At 37.6% G+C, this 21,070-nt stretch overlaps 1 protein-coding gene across 9 annotated transcripts in view; it reads right to left on the bottom strand.

Annotated features, from left to right (window-relative positions):
- FRY (FRY microtubule binding protein) overlaps positions 1–21,070 on the bottom strand; it is a 200,830-nt gene that overhangs the window by 101,309 nt on the left and 78,451 nt on the right. For all 9 annotated transcript variants that reach the window (XM_032219636.1, XM_032219627.1, XM_032219630.1 and 6 more), the window contains 5 exons: positions 13,370–13,423; positions 6,971–7,110; positions 5,764–5,854; positions 4,477–4,556; positions 3,514–3,594 (listed from right to left, as the gene is read on the bottom strand). In XM_032219636.1, coding sequence (XP_032075527.1) covers positions 3,514–3,594; positions 4,477–4,556; positions 5,764–5,854; positions 6,971–7,110; positions 13,370–13,423 — 446 coding nt within the window. The remainder of the gene's footprint in view (positions 1–3,513; positions 3,595–4,476; positions 4,557–5,763; positions 5,855–6,970; positions 7,111–13,369; positions 13,424–21,070) is intronic.

The following is a 21,070-nucleotide window of genomic DNA, read 5'->3' as shown; positions in this document are numbered from 1 at the left end:
TTCATCCATATTTCCAATATCTCCCAGGTCATAGTTATGGATCCTTCTTTGTTTTATGATGAATGAATGGAATGACATCACTTTTTCATCAAGGTCTTTTGGCAACTTCTGTGAAATCTTTGTTCTTTGCCGCAAACATAGGGAAAACCTATTCATGAAGCGGGTACACCATCCTGCTGACGCAACAAATTTTTCAATGCCTGGTGCTTTAAATTTGTCATCTTGTGCCATTTGAAGGGCACGTAAGCGAATTCCCATGCGTGTTACACAGTAACCATTTTGACGACACTCCATAACCCATTCATACAATTCAGTCTCTAGAGCCCCATATGAAGTTGTTAAACCACGTTGAGCTTTTTTTGACTTTGGAATCTTTTCCAAGTCAGCTTTCTTTTTCCGCCATTCCACTTGTTTTTCATCAACACAAAATTCCCTACTTGCAATACTGTTATTGCTTTCTTCTGCTCTTGACACAACCTTAAGTTTGAAACCAGCTTCGAATGACCTGCGTTTTTGTTTTGGCTGAGGATTACCGGTAGAAGTACTGGGATCCATTTCTAACAGGATAAAAAAAAAAAAAAAGACTTGTTCGGGTACCGTATCTTTTGAGGCCTAATGCAGGCTGATATTATAGAAAGTGATGACATGACTGTTTGCATAGAGCAGCCTGATTGGAACCCCCAAGGAATTTGTCTTAGGTGTACATAAATAAAATAAAATAAAATACATTCATCAAGAATCATAAGCTACAACACAGTGATAGTCTCTCTCTCTCTCTCTCTCTCTCTCTCTCTCACACACACACACACACACAAATACACACACACACTCCTCCTCTGGATTCAATGGGGTTTAGGAAATCTCCCACCCTCATACACTCCTTCTTTCTTTCTCTCTTCCCTCCTCTGGATTCAATGGGATTTTTAGAAAATCCCCACTCCTGTGCACACACTTCTTCTTTCTTTCTTTCTTCCCTCCTCTGGATTCAATGGGATTTTTAGAAAATCCACACTCCTGTGCACACACTCCCTCTTTCTCTCTCTCTCCCCTCCTCTGGATTCAATGGGATTTTTAGAAAATCCACACTCCTGTGCACACACTCCCTCTTTCTCTCTCTCTCCCCTCCTCTGGATTCAATGGGATTTTTAGAAAATCCACACTCCTGTGCACACACTCCCTCTTTCTTTCTCTCTTCTTTATAGCTAAATTTGATACCATTAAAAATTAAATAGGATTAAAATCTGTGGTTTATAATTTACCAGTTGTGTCCACCCCACTCCTTTCACCAGTGTTAGCCCGCTGCACCAAGGGGGGCACGTAAGAGGAAGGGGAAAATACAAGAGTGCACGCGGCAACCTCGACGTCTAAGTGGACAAGTTCACAGCATGCGCGCCCGCACGTCTGAGACAGGGCATAAAAAGGGGGAAAAAGGCTGATTGGACCCAGCTCTGTTTGGGGCGCAGGCGTGGCGCGGCAGCAGTTTTTCAGGCTGCTCCCAGATGGGAAGGGAGGGGGATTGTAAACCCCTTCTACACCCTGGCTCCTCCTCTTCCAGAGTTCAGGCTCTCTTTCTTTCTTTCTTTTTTTCTTTCTTTGAAAGAGAAGCCCAAATTAGCCAAAGGGGGGAAAGCGAGCGAGCAAGGGACCCCAGGAAACTAGACTCGCTTGGCTGGACTACGTACGCTCCTTGGCTTAGTTGCTTTCCACGCGCCTGTTAATATATTCATGGAAACAAACCGCGGCAGTTTTCCCCAAGGGCAATGCCGAAGAGCAGAGCCCGGAGAGAAACCAAGGAAGTCACGGAGGGCATTTGCCACTTTCTCTAGAAGGTGATACGAGCTTCCCTTTCGAATGGGAAGGGACGGGGGGTTGGCTGGGCTCTTCCCAGCAGGAAAGGGGGCTGTTTGAAACATTGGGACCGGGGGAGGGGTTGGTTTTGTTTTGTTCTGAAAGGAAATCTCAACCTGTTACAATCGTCCTTTTCTTAAAAAGCAGGCAGCGCTCCTTGGCCGCAGGGCTTCACAGGGACCTTTCCCCCTCCCACTGCTTCGCTCGCTCGCTTTCCCCCCTTTGGCTAATTTGGGCTTCTCTTTCAAAGAAAGAAAGAAAGAGAGCCTGAACTCTGGACGAAAAGGAGCCAGGGTGTGGAAGGGGTTTACAATCCCCCTCCCTTCCCATCTGGGAGCAGCCTGAAAAAACTGCTGGGAGGTATGTGGTTCCTAGGTCAGCGGCCCCAAGGAAAGGAGAGGCTGAGCCACGGGAACGAAAAGAAAAAGGGAGGGGAAAAAAACCCGCCCTCTTCCCCTTCCAGGTTTTCTTAAAAAGCAGGCAGCGCTCCTTGGCCGCAGGGCTTCACAGGGACCTTTCCCCCTCCCACTGCTTCGCTCGCTCGCTCGCTTTCCCCCCTTTGGCTAATTTGGGCTTCTCTTTCAAAGAAAGAAAGAAAGAGAGCCTGAACTCTGGAAGAAAAGGAGCCAGGGTGTGGAAGGGGTTTACAATCCCCCTCCCTTCCCATCTGGGAGCAGCCTGAAAAAACTGCTGGGAGGTATGTGGTTCCTAGGTCAGCGGCCCCAAGGAAAGGAGAGGCTGAGCCACGGGAACGAAAAGAAAAAGGGAGGGGGAAAAAACCCGCCCTCTTCCCCTTCCAGGTTTTCTTAAAAAGCAGGCAGCACTCCTTGGCCGCAGGGCTTCACAGGGACCTTTCCCCCTCCCACTGCTTCGCTCGCTCGCTCGCTTTCCCCCCTTTGGCTAATTTGGGCTTCTCTTTCAAAGAAAGAAAGAAAGAGAGCCCGAACTCTGGAAGAGGAGGAGCCAGGGTGTGGAAGGGGTTTACAATCCCCCTCCCTTCCCATCTGGGAGCAGCCTGAAAAAACTGCTGGGAGGTATGCGGTTCCTAGGTCAGCGGCGCGTGGGATCAAACTAGGAAGAAACTGGAGGTGGGGGGGAGCAGTTCGAGAGACTATGGAGAATATGGACTTCAGAGGCGGACCAGAAAGAGGTCCCGACAAAGATCCGAGGCTGAATTCGGCAGTGTTTATGGATCAGGGTCAGCCCCACCAGCTGGCGACAGGAGAGCAGAGAGGAGCGGACGGAGCAGAAGCAGCCCCAGGGCTCCGCTGCCGCTCCCCGCATTTTCTGGACGGGGATCCCTTGGAGAGGGGATTCCTTCCTGCGAGACCCGTCCAGAAAATGCAGCGGAGCCCCGGGGCTGCTTCTGCTGCGTCCGCTGGACTGTGGGGCTTGGAAGGGGGCGGGAAGAGCGGCGGGGCTGGCGGTGGCCGGCGGTGGCAGGCTGGTTCGCCTCCTCCTCCTCCAACAGGCAACAGCACTGCCGGATCCAGTTGTAGACTCGAGTATAAGCCGAGGCGGCTTTTTTCAGCCCAAAAAGTGGGCTGAAAAACTCGGCTTATACTCGAGTATATACGGTACACAGAAGAGAGAAAACTTTTCACTGAATAATCTGGCTTTCTGTGTAAAAGCTATCTAATATTTTGATTACTTAAATATACTTACTTTGCTTGTGCTAGTACCCCTATTACCTCAGCATAGAGATCTGCAACAATGTGCATATTTCCAGTGTTGGGACCTAGGTACCTGTTTAAAGTTAAGAAAATACAGACTTTTAAAACATTCATAAATAAATGTCACTGTAGGTTTAGCTTCATATGACTAATAATCTTTAGGTATTTCTATCATTTCTGAATGGACATACACACTTAGGCTCCGTTTACACATATTGGGTTTTGATTTTGTGTAGTTGAGTACACAAATGTAGTGGTTTATGGTTTAGCTGTAAGTCTGAACCTGGCTTAGTATATAAAGACCATTATCTCCATAGTGTTGAAATCTGGCTTAGTATATAAAGAAAACCCCATTAAAATCTAATTCTACATAATTTCACAAGTCATTAAAAGCAATCTTTATTATGGTCATACACCAGCATAGGGTATGAAAAAGTTAGAGAGTCAGTAATAGACATGAAATATTTGATTTGCCAGACAAATCTTGTTATGATTCATCACTATACTAGCAAAAGAGTAAGCCGTCCCTACAATAAAAACTAATTAATTGGAAATAGGGGGAATGGTATGCCTGCATTACAGTATTACATAGGAATTCTCTATCTATTTGTATACTATTATACAAATAGTAAATTTATGAAGGGGCTCTTAAGCTCTTAATATCAAACTTCCCTAAAGGAAGGCAGAAGTTACTATAATAAAATACAATAGCAGAGTTGGAAGGGACCTTGGAGGTCTTCTAGTCCAACCCCCTGCCTAGGCAGGAAGCCTATACCGTTTCAGACAAAATGGCTATCCAACATCCAGTTACTGATTGTGTAATTGTGTAAAAAGTTTAGAAGTGACTTGTAAAAGGAGGCCCTTACTCTCAAAATTTAGACTCTCACATTGTTACCTCATAACTAGATCATATTGCCAGGTGTTAACTACTAAACTTAAGTAAGTTTGGTCTTACCCTTCTTTGTATTTAAAGTGCTTGAAAGCCAAATTAATAACATCGTGTACCAAACCATCAATTACAGGATGAAGCTGAATCTGAAAAACAAATGAACAGCCAGTTAACAAAATTCATACTTGAGGATGACTAATGGCATGTATAGCCAATCATTACATGTTTCTGCTTTCTCCTTCAAAAGATAATACTCCTTAATTCTTTTTTACAAATATTTTTATTCATAAACGTTTTGAATACAGTGTATTGTCAGGGTATACCATTTACACACACAAAAAAAGAAAGAACAGAGAAAAGATAGTAATAAATATTAACACGTGTATTAATAACAATAGTAATAATATAACTAAGTAATTATAACTGAGAATCTTTTTATATTAGCTTATTTACAATTTTGTTATCTATATTGACATGATTGTAGTTGTAAATTATCTTTATTTTTAATACATACATTCATAAGGCTGAAAGCCCTATGAAGCGGTATATAAGTCTAACTGCTATTGCTATTGCTATTGCTATAATCTTTCTTCTTCTAATTTCTACCTCTTATCTCTAACCAGTCATGAAATGTATTCCATATCAAGTAATATTCTGTGTCTTCTTTATCTTTTATTTTTAAAATTAGTCTGTCCATTTCAGTGCAATCTAAAAAAAAATTGAATTACATCCTCATCTGGCTGGATGCTCTCATTTTTCCAGTATTTTGCAAATATAATCCTTGCTGTTGTCAGTATATGAAAAACTTAATATGTGGTCCCTTTATCATAACCGTCAAGTCAAACAGATATATCTGCAATACTCCTTAATTCTGACAGACATGTGGTATGTTGAGTTTTAAGAATTATTGTACAAGTGCTTATAAATGTAAAATAAAAAACACAGCAACAAACTGTAAACCACTAAACAGAATCAGTTTAATTAATTTGCTTTACCTCTTGCTCTCTTACATTTAGAAATATATTTTGCTAAAATTATGAAGCTTTCCTTCTAGAAAATGTATTTAGAATTTAAGATATAATTCTTTCTTTCCATTACGTATACAGGAAAAACAGAAAGTTTCTATGACTCAACCTCTTCTAGAAAATGAAGTCTAATCTAGCAGATAAGAGATGGAGAAAAGTGGAAGAATAGAATGAAAGCACACCCTAAACAGGAACATATTTCATTCTCTCTTGAGTACATCAGAAAATGTTATTCTTTCTTTATTTGAAAGGCTTACATACCTTTCCCTAAAAGAGTGACAAACATATACCATTAAAATTAAACATTAAAAATTTCAAAATGACATACCTGTTTCAATACTTCTATTAATACTAACGAAAAAATAAAATCAATAGCAAGATCTCTTCTTTCCATTAAATAGTCTCGTTGCTGCTCATCACTTTAAAAAATGAGAAAACATAATTAAAGTTTCTTGTTGTACACCAATGAAGTATAACATTAAACAGTTTTTAATTAGTCTATTTTGGAGTAAAAACGTCAAAAATTCATCTGACAAGTTTTTAAGGATGTTTCAATATCTACTCCTTTCATTTTCTTTATTATTTCCCAATTTAAGAGATTGCGTTTCTGTTGGTTGGTTCTCTCTCAAATTTATTTCCTTATTAAACTATGTCTAAACCTCACTATTTCTATACATCTCATATAAAAACACAACCAGTAAGGCAATTGACATAAAACATAGACATCAATATTTACCAGCAGATAAAATGCAGTGTCAATTGAATGTATGTAAGGATGCATTCTACTAACAGGCTACCACAGTCCAGGATTCAAATAATCTCTCTGAAACAAGCAGTTCTAATTGCAATAGCACTTAGACTTACATATATACTGCTTCACAGTGCTTTACAGTCCTCTCTAATGGTGCCAAACATGGCATGATGGTTTAGTCTGCTGGAATAAGCCAAAGTGGGCATCTATGATTGGATTTACATTTCCTTCTATAGCTTATTTCTTCAACTAGGAAGAGTCATCACACAACTTTGGAACATACCCCACGACAGGCAGTGGTTGGATTCAAATAATTTAACAACCTTTTCTTTGCCCTAATGACTTCTTCCAACAACCAGTCACAAAACTACTCAGAAAGTTAACAACCAGTTCTCCCAAAGTGGTGCGAATTGGCTGAATCAAACCACCAACAGGATTATAGCTCAGAGTGCAGGCCACTGATTTTCAACTTCTGCACTCTTTTTCCACCCTTCTAAGGAAGCATTGACTCAAGCATTGGTGTTCTCTGTCTATTCTCAACAGGAGAAATTCAACAGGAGTGAAGAGAATTCCACAGCTAGCTTTCTGATGCTTTGACAGGATTGGAGAATGAAAGCACCCTTAAACTATTGTCTGAAGCAAATCCTTTAACACACCCACAAATATTGTCTGAAGCAAATCCTTTAAAGCTAAATTCTACACAGAGGCAGGTGTTGGTTTTTTTTTTACAAATAATCACAAAACATAGGTAGCAATCAGTAGTCAAAGTTATCCAGGTGCATACCTTTTGGATTTTGTGCTTGTTCTTGGTCTGTATTCATGAGATTCATCTTCAATGCCATTTTGTCTTTTATACCAATCAAACAAAGTGCGCAGGATAGAAGGTAAACAGTACTCTGAAAGGGAGCTCATTGAACTTATTACCTATAGGGAAATGCATAAAAATAAAAACACATTTAGGTACAATATATAAAAAATCTACTGTAATCTTTAGTCAGTTCTCCTTGAGGTGGGTTAGGCTGAGAGAGGGTAACTGGCCCAAAGTTACCCAGCAGGCCTTCATGGCTAAAGCAGGACTTAAATTCACGTTATCTGGCTTTCTAGCCTGTCGTCTTAACCACTAGAGCAAACTGACTGGTTTAATAATATTTTGTTTTGACTGGGACACAGAATGCCTTTAAAATCTGTATGGTGAGAGCTAAAGTTTAAGATTTATCATATATAAGGAAATGACCTACCCAAATCAGCCCTGATTATTTAATGAAGCATTCACACAATTGACTCAGGTATTCCTTTTATTAACTAACTGAACTGGGGGTGTTTAATTTTTCAACTAGCACATCACATGTTGGATGACTTTATGAAATAAATGAACAAAAAGGATATAAATAAAGCTGTGATAAAATTCAGTTGTAAAGATTTGCTTTACAAATCTCATACTAAAGTCCTTTTTAAACAAAACTATAGTCTAGAAGATTCTAGAAGAATGCACAAATTTTCAACAACTGAATTATATTAACAAAACTGGAAAGTTCAAACCAAAACTATAAAAGGTTGAATCACGCCATATAATTAAATATTCCCACTCACAAATTACCCTTCCAGCAACTAGTGGTTTAAAGCCAGCCATTAAAAAATATTTGGTCATACAGTATGTCCAATAAATGCAGAATATTAGAATAAATAAATGCATAATAAGTGTATTGTCCTAATTTAATTAAGACTATATTTATTAATATTATTTATTTAGTACATATTCTCCTTTCTTCCAGAAGGTCATAGTAGATACATTCATTTTCACGGTGAAATATAAGTATAAGATAGGTATAGTTGAGAGAAAGCAAGTAAGCTTAATTAATCAGTAATAAAACCAAAACTTTTTAATGTCAAAAAATAAGAAGGAGGGTAACTTAAGGAGGGCAGGATACAAAAAAATTAAAAAGCACAAAAATAAAAAATTATATTAAAAAAAATTAGACATCAATGTTAAATGTAAACCTAAAAATATTTTTTAAAATCTAAAAAGAATCTAAGAGGAATGACAGGAACAGTAGTTGAGCATAGAGCAGAGGTGTCAAACTTGCATCGTCATGGTGACTTTTTTCCCCTTCGCTAACCAGGGCGTGGGTGTGGCCAGTGTTTGATGCATCCAGCCTGTGGGCCGTGAATTTGACAGTTCTGGCATAGAGGAACATGGTAAACTAAATATATCACAATACAGAGCACTTTAAAATCACAAAGTGCTCATTAAAACTCGTTTATGGCACAGGTTATCTTCTGACAGATTTTAAGTGCTGCTGTGCACAACCTGGCAATACTGTATGTTGTAGCAGGTTTGATATCTGCAGGTAGCAGGGAAGTATATAATTATCCTATGCACCCTGGGTATTTATGAAATAATGGTGAGTGAGACTAGTATGAATTCTCTGTAGTAGAAAGAAGCACTAAGAAGCATATGTTCTGTTGCTTCCTGAGTCCCAGGGGCATTGTCTCTCCAGGTATGGAATCTTCCTGAATCCATATCAAGCATATCTGAGGGGAGGAGAGTTAGCCAATAAACTTCCAAGGCTGACAAAAATTTGAATATGGATTTCCTGATTCTTACTTCCACACCTTAACCAATCTACAGCAAACCCATTCCACTATTTTCAGCAGAATGTGTAGCTGAAGTGAATCTCCTGAAATTTTTGTTTTTGTTTTCTTCACATCTCTAGCCCTTTTCCCATTCAAATGGATCATAAATGCAGTGCTGGATGTTTCCTCATGCAATTTTCCCTTATCAGAATATCTCCAATTATTAATTCTCCCATAATAGGAAAAACGTATTTAAGTTTTTCTTTAAATAAAGTAAGTCAATGAAGGAAACAAAATATTGGGGTTTCATCTTGGGGTTTTAGTCGATCTGACTTTGACAATAGCGGCCTCACAATTTGATATCAGTACAGGTTTTTTTCAGCTGTACAAACAAGTCAGTGTCGAATGAACAAGTTAAAATAAAAATGAAGATTGCCAAAATAAATGCCCTTTGGAAGACAGAAAATAAAATGGTATGGCATTCAATCTTAGGCTATATCTAAAGCTTTAATGAAACTGAAATAGTACTTGCAGTCTTTCTCCCCTTTCTTTTTCTTATCCCTAACCAATTTCATTGTATTTATTTTGTACAATGACAATAAAGGCTATATATAAATTCATATTACAGATTTCATTCCCATTCCTGTGTATTTGCCAATCTTTTTTAATGGAATTTTGCAAATACTGAGATTTTTCTCAATAAATGAAGAGTGACCATTTCTTTCTCTGAATGCCTCACTTCTCATTTGTTCCTGCTTTTCTCACTTGGCAGATCTACAATGTCAGCTCCCTGTTCTGATGTACTTTCGGTTAACTTCTGAGTTCAAATAGATTTTCACCTGATGGTTATAGAGATAACTCATAGGGCCCTTCTATAAGGGAGTTGGCGGGTTATCAAGTTTGATAGACAAATAAATAAATAACCTTTGACACATGATTTTTCATTAATATTGTCTTATTTTTGTTACTGGGTATGTAGTCCCAATGGTCTATTAGTAAGATAATTGTTTTAAAGGTATTATTGATTTGAACAAGCAAAAGCACAGGTATCAGCTTGGTTTATTAAGCATAGTATGTATAACTTACAGGTATGCAGCTTCACTTGTTAATGCCTAATTTATTGAACAGTGCTGCCCAATGTAATGTAAACTAAATACACAGTGTCTCCTTAGCTTTTTAACTTTTTCGGTCATTGGTCTTATAAGTCAGGAAGGAAGGGTGGAATTTACAGAGACTGACTCTTAGAATACAGGAAGGGAGGAACGTCTAAGTCAGCATGCTGGTTACTCAACCCCTCCATTTATTGGAAGCACAGCCAGTGTGAGAAGAATTCTAGCTCTGTGTTACTACTGAAAGGGAGTGTGCAGATGTACAAATGGGTCCTTGTTACACAAAATGATCATGTTCTTCCAACTTGAATGAACTACAGAGCATGCAGCTTGAGATACCCACCCTACACAAGCAAACGCCCTGCTAGGAGGGCATTGAAAACAGTCTATACAAATATACTTTTCATAATTATTTTGGAAGAATTTGAAAAATAAGTCACCTAAAGTATTTTTGCTCTGACGTAAGTAATAATAAAAAAAGAGTTACTTAACTGTCAAATCAGAATATAAATCACTATATATCTTTATTAATTTTATTACTAGTAGGGATAGGCAATTCATTTTGGAAACCTGCTTCACAAAATGACTGAAGTACACCTCTGAACCATTCCACAAAACTAAGGGCACCACACTGTTTCTAATTGCTCCATCTTCATAATAATTTCAGAAGTACTCAGACAATATGGTGCATCCTTTATCTATCTGTTCTGAGCTTTTAACTGGATGTAGCACTTCAATTCTTTGCCAAGCACTCCTCCAAATGGATTGCATGTGCCTAAGAACCAAGCTACAAATGGCAAGCACACGCCATAGGCATCTTCAAGATCTTGTTGCTTTTGTAGGCCACACTGCAGTGCCCACAGTATGTTGCCCACAGTGCAGACTTCATTTACAAACCTGCAGGGCTCACATCACTATGGCATGATGGTGCTGCTTCTGTCATTGTGGCATGCTTGACCCTAAAAGAAAAGTCCACTGCACATGTTGTTGCTTATTTAAAACATTAAGATATTATCTCCACATTTCAATCTTCACAATCCTTTTCTACAGCCAACCTATTCTGATTTTTGAGTGGGATTAAAACACTATTATCCCTCTAGTGATGAGTCCTCTACCATGTTGTTCTAATTAAATCTCATGAGGCTTTTCATATACTTCAGTTGATTCCCTCTGCAACACACCATTCACCACAAAACATTACTGGTATAACTTTGCCAGCAATAGCTGTCTTACATTTTAATGAGACAGGAAAACTTTGATAGGCACTCAACTGTTGCTAAGGTTGTTATAAAACTAATAACGCTCTTCAACTTGAACAAGTTGAATAAGATTTGAATCTAAAGTTGTTTTTAACCAACATCTGGAATAAAAGTGTGCATCTGTATTGTTATAGAGACAGAGAGAGAAAAGGAGGGAGAAACCAAAAATAAATAAAAGGAGTCAATATGTCAATTTCCAGAACTTTTATGAAATTAATTTTAAACTCAACACCACTGAAAAACATAAGCCACAGATGCCAAATCAACAATAGCTCAGGTAGCTTTCTTATATTGCAGAAGAACTTCTATTTCATCATTTCTTTATATTTATAAACTATGTTATAATTTTTTCACTGCATATAAAAGCATGATAAAAATGTTAAAACAAATAGTCATAAAAAGTAAGCATACTACTTATAAAGGATTTTTTCTTTTTAAATATAGGTGGACATATTGGTATTTTATTTACATTCAAACAGTATATAAAAGATAAAAGATAAAAGTAACCTATACAAATTTATCTTTGCAGCCATTTATTCAACAAAAAATTAAGAGAGATGTCATTTTTCTGTTTGAAAACAATAAGTATAAGTTACTGACTCTAATATTTAATATTCTATCTTTGGCAGAAACAACCCCAAACAGGAGTGTCTTATAGAGATAGTCCTCAACTTACAACCACAATTGGGTCTAGAAAGTCATGATTAAGTGCTGCAGTCATTAAGTGAGGCATAATATGACCTCAAATGATTTATTACAGTTGCTAACCAAATCACTTTGGTTGTTAAGTGAGACATCACATGACCTGACTTGCGACCCTTTCCTGCTGGCTTCCCCATTGACTTCACTTGTCAGGAGCTGACTGAGAAGGTCCCAGATGGAGATCACATGACTGTAGGGATGCTACAATGGTCATAAATATAAGAACTGGTCATAATTCTTTTTTTTTCAACACCATCATAACTTTGAATGATGCTAAATGAATGGTCAAATGTCAAGTACTACCTGTAACTGTCTATTACTCTCTGACATCAACTGAGAAGAATTTTTCCCCATTCCTCCATCTAGATTTTTTTCAGCTGTTGATGTTCACTAGAACGATTAGATCCCACAGATTAGGCCTCCTCCGAATTCCATCCGCCGGCCAGTGTCGACTGGCAACTAGCCGGAGGAGAGCCTTCTCTGTGGCTGCTCCGACCCTCTGGAACGAACTCCCCGTGGAGATTCGAACCCTCACCACCCTCCAGGCCTTCCGCAAAGCCCTTAAAACCTGGCTGTTCCGACAGGCCTGGGGCTAAAGAATTGTTGCCCCCGTCTCGAATGGTATGACTGTCGTGTGTTTTAAATTATGTATTGTTTTGTGTCGTTTTAATTTTTTGTTTGTATCCCCCTTCCCTGGTTTGAGTTGTGAACCGCCCTGAGTCCCCTTCGGGGGAAAAGGGCAGCATATAAATAAAATAAACATTCAACATTCAAACATGTTCAAGGAACATTCAAGCACATGCCAGACCATCTTGATGGGTTAAAATCTGAATTTTGACTTGACCATTCCAGAACCCTCAGGCTACATTCTCCCCCACCCACCCACCCCCGAGATCCCTTTGTAGATAAGTTAGAATGTTTAGTGTTATTGTCATGTTATAATGTCTACTTTTGGTTGAGCTTCAATTTTCTGACAGGTGGTCTCATATTATCCTCAAGCACCTTCTGCCATAATGAATGATTCATAGTGGCTTCTATGAAAGTTAGCTGCCCAGATCCTGATGCAGAAAAACAGCTCCAAATCATTACTTTGCCATCATCATGCTTTACAATTGGTATCAAAAAGTCTCGAGTTGTGAAAGAAATGGATTGTATTATTAAGCAATATACAGTAAAAACATATTGAAGTTTTTCAGAGCGCAAAGAGATTTAAATGAGCTGAAACAGAATGTTATCCAGCCTTGAGAACGGTTTAAAGTGAATATTTAAGGTTAAGTATGTTCAGTAAAAGCTGCCAGTTTTTAACGTCTTGATGAATTGGCTCTGCAATTGTAGGTTCAGTCTTGCACTTATATTTTCTAACCTACAATGACAGTACAGTATATGCTTTCTTAATAACAAAAACTAAAATAAATTGAAGATATCAACAAAGCAGATTAATCAAGTTGTAATTCTTCTGCTTTAGTCATATAAGTAACGATGGAACTATAGTGCAGACATCAAAAGGAGATAAACTTACTTGTCTCTAATATAACTTACTTGATCAAACTGTGGATCTTCTCCATGTTGCAGAGATTTGCTCAATGGTTTTTCCTATAATAAAATATATGAGATATATCATTTATTGTTGTAAAATGTTATTTGGCTTCTGTTATATAGTCATTTTATCTCAAGTATTCATGAAGTCAATACAACTGAAAATGTTTTTTCAGGATTCTGTACACAACATCAAATATCAAAACATATAATAAATTTCCCACTAAAATTTATAAACTATCTTGCAACCATAGCCAGAAACCTGTCTTCTTCGCCAGCATTTACCATATTTTTCAAAGTATAAGACGCACTGGAGTATAAGACATACCAAGGTTTTGAAGAGGCATTTTTTTAAAAAAGTAGGTAAATAGATAGATGGATAGACAGGGAGAGAAAGAGAGAGGAATACAGTAGGGAGGTAGGGAGAGAGAGAGTAGTTAGGTAGGTAGGTAGATAGATAAAGGGATAGAGAGAGAGAGAAAAAGAGAGAGATAGAGAGAGGGTAGGTAGGAAGATAGAGGATAGAGAGAGAGAAATACAGTAGATAGGTAGGGAGAGAGAGAGAGTAGGTAGGTTGGTAGGTAGAGGGAGGGAGGGAGGAAGGGAGAGAGAGAGAGAGAGAGAGAGAGAGAAATACAGTAGGTAGGTAGGGAGAGAGAGAGTTAGCTAGGTAGGTAGGTAGATAGGTAGGTAGAGGGATAGAGAGAGAAAAATAGAGATAGAGAGAAATAAAGTAGATAGGTAGGTGTTTCTACTGGCACAGCACTTGATCAATGTAATTCTTATCAATCAGTTAAAGAGCTTTCCAAAAGGGGGAAAAAGTTTTTGCACTCTGCAAACCTCCCCAAAATGGCCCATTTTTCACAAAAACGGGCCCATTTCCCCCCCAAAAAAGGCATGAGTAGCCTTGGGGGGGCTTGCAGAGAGCTCCGGGGGTGTGTGTCAAAAATGAGGAAAAAATGGCCCGTTTTTCACAAAAATGGGCCCGTTTTTTGTAAAAAAAGAAATATGCATGCATAGCCTTATGGAGGCTTATAGAGTGCGGCTGGGGGGCAAAAAACCAGCCCATTTTTTGCTCATTTTTGTCCTCTCCAGCCTCCAGGAGCTCTCTGAAAGCCTCCATAAGGGTATGCACGGCCATTTTGGTGAAGCGGACGAGGCTTCGGGAGGCAAAAAATGCTGTATTCAGTGTATAAGACGCACCCAGATTTTCAGCCTCATTTTTGAGGAAAAAAGGTGCGTCTTATACTCCGAAAAATACGGTGGTTACAGATCCAGGCTGACAAAACTTTTTTAAGTACTGAATCCTAATTTGTTACTTCATTTACATAGCTCACACTGTGCATATTATTTGAAAAATTATAATTAGCAGTCCTCAACTTACAATCATTTGTTCAGTGACCATTGATGATGGTGGACAAAGGAAAGTACAGTCAATACAACACAATGTGGTCACATGATCAAAACATAGGGGCACTTCAATTCCCTTCACCACTTATCTCTACCCCTATTGGCTCTAGCAGCCCCAGCTGACGTTTGCTGTTTTCCTGCTCCTGTTGCTTATCAAGCATGCCTACCCTCCCCTTCATGAGGCAGCTGCTAACCACATGAGGCTTTCTTCCCAAGATTGTGCATGGCGGTTTCCTCTCAAAACTTCTACTCAAGATAAACCAGTGGGGGCAATTGAAGGTAGTCCCTACATGGTAACCATCCTACCCTGGCTTGGGGCTGGGATGGAACAAGCCTAAAATGGTTTGGATTGGAATGGGTCCTCAGCTGACAACTGGTGGAATTTGGTTAACAATGGCAATGGGGATTACCATCACTAAGTGATGTGGCACATGACACCGCAATTTACATCTGCATTGCTCAGTGATGGAAATTCCACTCCCATTTACCATCACTTGAAGAACTATTATAGTCATAAGCTATTGCCAGACTAATGGAAGGATGCGGTGGAGAAGTCGGTGGGTTTTATCTTGCAGAAATCACAGGGAAGGGAAGATTATACCCCATATATAATGTTCTTACTGGATGTATTTTGCTCTGAATGTTTTACAACAAAATTCAAAATCTAGGGAAGGGAGAAACTATTTATTGCTTTACATTGTTTTTCTTGATTGCTCCAGTCTTGGATTTGTATGTTCATCATGCAAACTGTTGGCATCAGTACAATATATATCTGTAAATTCTAGAAGACATTCTAGAAGACTGTCAGACTAATTATAATTACCCTTTTTAAAATTAGTGTCCTAAGTTACAACAGTCATCCTTTGTAAGATTATAGGAAATAACCTTGAATGCATTAGGAGACGGACAAAAGTATTTTTAGTTCTTAAACCAGATTTCTCAGATTTCACCTGTTTTTCTTATCTTACACAGCCGCCTTTTGATGTCCTAGCACTAACAAATCCCTTGTTCTTTTGGAGTTCCTGTTATCTGGGGCATGTTTCCTGTTTTAGCTCACCTTTGTATCTTTCCAAGCCTACTCCTTTACTCAGTAATTTCATTCCTATCACCTTACCCTATTGTTAATTATTTAGTTCTTCTTCACACTCTAACGGTTTTACCAGTCTGAATTTCACAGTAAAGCTGTGAAAATACACTATGCCCGATTGTCAAATATGTCATTAGTATGGGCAAGCAAAGGGTCACCTTGAAAAGGCATGCTTTTTTTTATTTTGAAGATTTTCTTCCAAGCAATTCAACTAACAAAGGGAAACAAATGATGATTATCACTAAGAGCGTTAAGGTTAGGGTGGAAGGTATCAGGGTGGAGAAATTGCAACCTGGGAATTACCTATAACATCCAGCCTGTATATTAAAAATATCAGCCACACCTTGGTGGATTGGACTACAGCCCATTTAGTCTAACAGACTTTTCTTACAAAGGCCAACACATGGAGATCCGCTCATCTCCCAGTAGATGCCTTTATAGGTATCACACCCTATTGCTTCCAGAGCATCCCTGGGGCCCTTCCAAAGCACTTTCCTGATAACTGGCTACCAGAAACAAAGGATAATAAAGTTCCAGGGATAAACAGAATGGAAGCAGACAAAAATTCTGGTCTTCTTGAAATTATGTCACTGAATTCTTGTTCTGCCCTCTATGCAATCAACTTTTGCACATGAAAGTTATTTTATGGCATTTTGCAGGACTAACAAAAAGTTGAATCAAGCTCAGTTCTGCCTCAAGACATGGCAGATGGAAAAGCATGATTGTTCTATGCTGAGGAAATGAAGAAGAAAGGCTCACAGATGGAAACAGATTAAAAAGGTATAGTTTTAGCTAGGAAAAACCAAGCAGCTTCACAAGTCAGCATAAAGGAATAGATGCACTCTCATAACCTAATGGCTCTTTGCACTATTTAGAACTAATCAGAACAGGCACAACTAGGAACAATTGCTCTACTGAAGCAGAACTAAAGATAGCTTCCAGGTTTTGAAGAAGCCTAAAATGCAAAATGGGGAGATTAAGAGGAGAAATCATTGTTGTCAGCCCTCGACACAAAGTACTTGCCGATTTTCTTTAAGACTTCAAACTAGAAATTGGTTCCAGAGAAAGACCACAGCGGAATTTTAAAATAATGAAATGCAAATATAACATTTCCAGAAATGAATTACAAGCTATGGTACAATATCTTTGTATGGTTTTCTACCTTCCTGAAAAAAGGAAAAATGTTTTAGAAATGAAATCTTAAAAAAAAGGAAAAAGAAAAAAGAAAAAAAAGATTCCCTTTCAAAAGTTTCAGAAGAAGAAAAAAAAATCCAAGTCATTATCCAGCACTATTTTCTCTAAATAAACTATTACTAGCCAAGCGGCAGATTGCTCACAAAGATTTACAAAAAGGATGTGAACCGTGACCCCCGTTACTTGAATAGTCAGTCCTGTGCCAATTAGTCATTATAGTGGAAATGGCTTCCTGGGAACATGAAAATTTCTCTCTCTGTTCAACTCAGAGAAAGGTCAGCCACAGAAGAGCAATCTGCCTGCCTGCACATGCTTTCTGGATTCATTTGATGAACGGGAAGGGAAATGATGCCGATTGCCAGGAACACAGCAGAGGTCTCACTGGGTAACAACAGAGAAAGGGCTGGTTCTGAGCCAGGAAGGCTGATAGATGATCATGCTGGTTGCACAAGGACAAGAAGAGAAGATGGTAGAGAATCAAAGATGGTGATCTATGGTACAGACACAAAGATAATATTTGGCAGCAGCAGTCATGAGAAGAAAACATCAAATAAATGTTACTCATAGGTGTATTGGATTTAATTACTTTGTGATCCAGCGCTTTATTGCATTTCTTTTATATGCTTTTCTCCCTAAATATAGTCACTGATTCTCTGTCCTCCCATTTTAGCAAAACTATTTTTTATGGAAATTAATCTCTTCTAAGAAATTGCTGCACAGAGATTTCTCAAGTCTCTATTTGGCTACTTACAGTATTTGCAAAAAGAACATTCTTCACTCCACCCAAATATGTCTATTGCAATTTACTCACTATCTTTCATATTGGTAGGCTAAATACAGAGCCAAAATCTACAGCCATTAAATTTAGTATAAAAGGGGTTTATTCATTTTCAATGATTCACTGTATTTTGGACTGAAGCAGCTGTTACATAAGAACCAAAGAACTCAAAATAAACATATTCCTAATTTAATAAACAATGTCCCATTAAAGCCTCATTTTCATATCCTGAACTTTCATCAGAAGAATATACAATGCATTTAAAAAGAAGAGATACCATCTAGTTGTTTCACAAAATATATTTTTAAAAATTAAAATTGAAAAGGCTTTCAAGGTCATAATTATTTCTCTTCATCATAATGATTTTTAAAAGTCATAATAAGTACAGTTTGTGAGGCAATAGAGAAGAATTATGGCATCCCCAAAAGACAATGCCATGTTTCTTAAACTGGTATGGTAAATTTCAAATTAAAGTGTGAACTCCTCCTTGGTTCACAAATATTCTTCCAATTATTCTTTTTTTTTTAGCTTGTAGAATTGAGTACAGGTAGTCTTCAAGTTATGACCATAATTGAGCCCAAACTTTATGTTGCTAAGTGAAACATTTAAGTGAGTTTTGCGCCATTTTACAACTTTTATTGACACATTTAAGTAAATAATTCCATTTGTTAAGTTAGTAACAGGGTTGCTAAATGAATGTTATTGGTTTTGCTTGTCAGAAGGTCGCAAAAGATGATCACGTGATCCTAGGACACTGCAAGCGTCATAAATATGAAACCAATTGCCAAGCATCTGAATTTTGATAATGTGACCATCGGAATGCTGCAATGATCCCGAGTGTGAAAAATGGTCATGTCACTTTTTTCAGTGCCATTGTAACTTTGAACAGTCACTAAATGAACTGTTATAATTCAAGGACTACCTGCATTACAACTTAATGTAAGCACTTGCTTTATCATTGATGTTTATATTTATATGCATATATAAAATTAACTGTTGACCTTATTTTTCTCAGGCTTTGAATAGTATGAAGTGCAGTTAACAATCACTAAAGTATTTTATAGCTGCATATCAGAGGTGGTATTAAGCAGGTTCTGACCAGTTCTGGAGAATCGATAGCGGAAATTTTGAGTAATTCGGAGAACCGGTAAATACCACCGCTGGCTGGCCCCACCCTAATCTATTCTCTGCCTCCAGAGTCCCAGCTGATCTGGAGGAAATGGGGATTTTACAGTAACATTCACCTGGAGTGAGGTGGGAATGGAGATTTTACAGTATCCTTCCCCTTCCATGCCCACCAAGCCACACCCACCAAGCAATGTCACACCCATCAAGCCACACCCATGGGACCGGTAGTAAAAAAAACTAAATCCTATCACTGCTGCATATATATGCATATGGTCTATAATCAAAACATGAGGACACTCACATTCTTTTGCAATTCTTTACCAACTGATTGCTACGAACTCATTGATAGGCTGAAAACCTCAAGATACAGTGAAACTATAACAATCCCAGCATGGGGGTATTATTTTCCTTAGATCTATATTCTACTCTAAGAGTTCACCCTGATATTCTTATTGAGTTAAGAAATACATGGTGTTCTAATTTATCCTTTCAGTCGAAAGAAGAGGACCAGGAAAAGGAAACATTAATATTATCTACGGAAATGTTGCAGACAAAAGAGAGATGATTACCGGGACTCTGATCTGAACAATCTGGATGACGGTCTATTAACAAAGGTTTGCAAAGCATGCACTGGCATGTCTGCAGGAAGCAATTGACCCAGAGATCCTCAAGAGAATAATTAATTTCCACAAAATTTATGAACAAGATAGAAGTCATCTGTTCCATCACACATATATCAATACATATAATCATAAATAAAAATGCAAATTAAAAATGCAAATAAAAAATAACCAAATTAAATATTAATATTAGATAATATAATCATAGCAAAATGTAATAGATTTGCTGCATGGACATATCACACCTCTTTGATTAAAAGCTGCTTCTGCCACCAGGAAAAAAAAATCTATCAGAACAGAAGGAAATTCCTAGACAGGTGCTCAGATGTCTATTCCTTCCTGGAGGGAGGGGGCCCTTGTGGACATGCCAGAATGGGGAATAGAGATGTCATCTTTTTAAGTTGACTGCTATTATTTCCAGTAAGAAAAGTTCTAATTTCAATTGAGTATTGATCTTTAAAATTCTTTATATCATTATATGTATTTGAACCTACAAATATTCTATTATTAAATAGATGCAGAATTTGAATACAAGTAATGAAGATAACAATGGGAATTTAAATTTACTCTAAATATCATATTCACAGAAAATGGGTGTAAGATATTTTACTATTGGCATTATCATTACAGTTTTGATTGCTAAAGTTGATAATTCATTTTCTAAAAATTGTTCCAACTGTAATGAATAGATCAGATTTTTTTTCATACACGGAAAATGATTCATACTAAAATGAAATAAATTTAAAAAGTCAAATTTCCATTTCAACCTGCAATATTTTATTGCATTTTATTAAGCCATATCTTCTCAGTAAGTAAATTGAATTACTTTTGTTTACTGCAAGGATATTGTGTGCTTCTTATTGAAAAGGTCATCTGACTGTCACTTTGGAAAAATGATTAACCAAATTGTTGGAGTACATTTCAATGTCCAAAATAACTCTGTACCTTACTAGTAAAACAGAAACAGAATTTTATGCCAACTTATTTGTGACTCAACCAAGGTTTGGGTTTTCAATGTTTAGAGTTCACATTTTAGTTTTATGGGACATTTAAATAAGAATAATTTTCCAGTTTTGCCTTTGTGATTTATTCTGTGTTGAGCATGGTTCTTGATATGTATCCGTGCTTAGAACTTTGATTTTTAGTTTTCTTTATATATTCATTTGTTCATAATTGATTAATGATATACTGGGAAATTGTAACTTCCTAGACATTTAGATTCTTTGTTTACTTATTTATCCATTACTTCAGTATTTTCTTTATTTTTTAAAAAAATGTTATTGTTTGCGTATTTTCTGTGGCATGTTTAATAAAAAATAATATAAAGGAAGGAAATTTAGATAAGTATTCTAACTTGAAAATATCAGGCTAAAGAAAGATGCATGAACATTTTTGGCAACCCCTTTTAAACCACAGAAATCTGCTAATACTAATAAAAATAAATAAATAATATATAGAAGACACCATTTCTATCCTAGAAAGGTATT

Source organism: Thamnophis elegans, chromosome 6, assembly GCF_009769535.1.
Source record: "Thamnophis elegans isolate rThaEle1 chromosome 6, rThaEle1.pri, whole genome shotgun sequence".
In the NCBI taxonomy this organism is placed as follows: domain Eukaryota; kingdom Metazoa; phylum Chordata; class Lepidosauria; order Squamata; family Colubridae; genus Thamnophis; species Thamnophis elegans.
The sequence above is the reverse complement of the archived record's forward strand: the minus strand, read 5'-3'. Positions and strand labels throughout refer to the sequence as shown.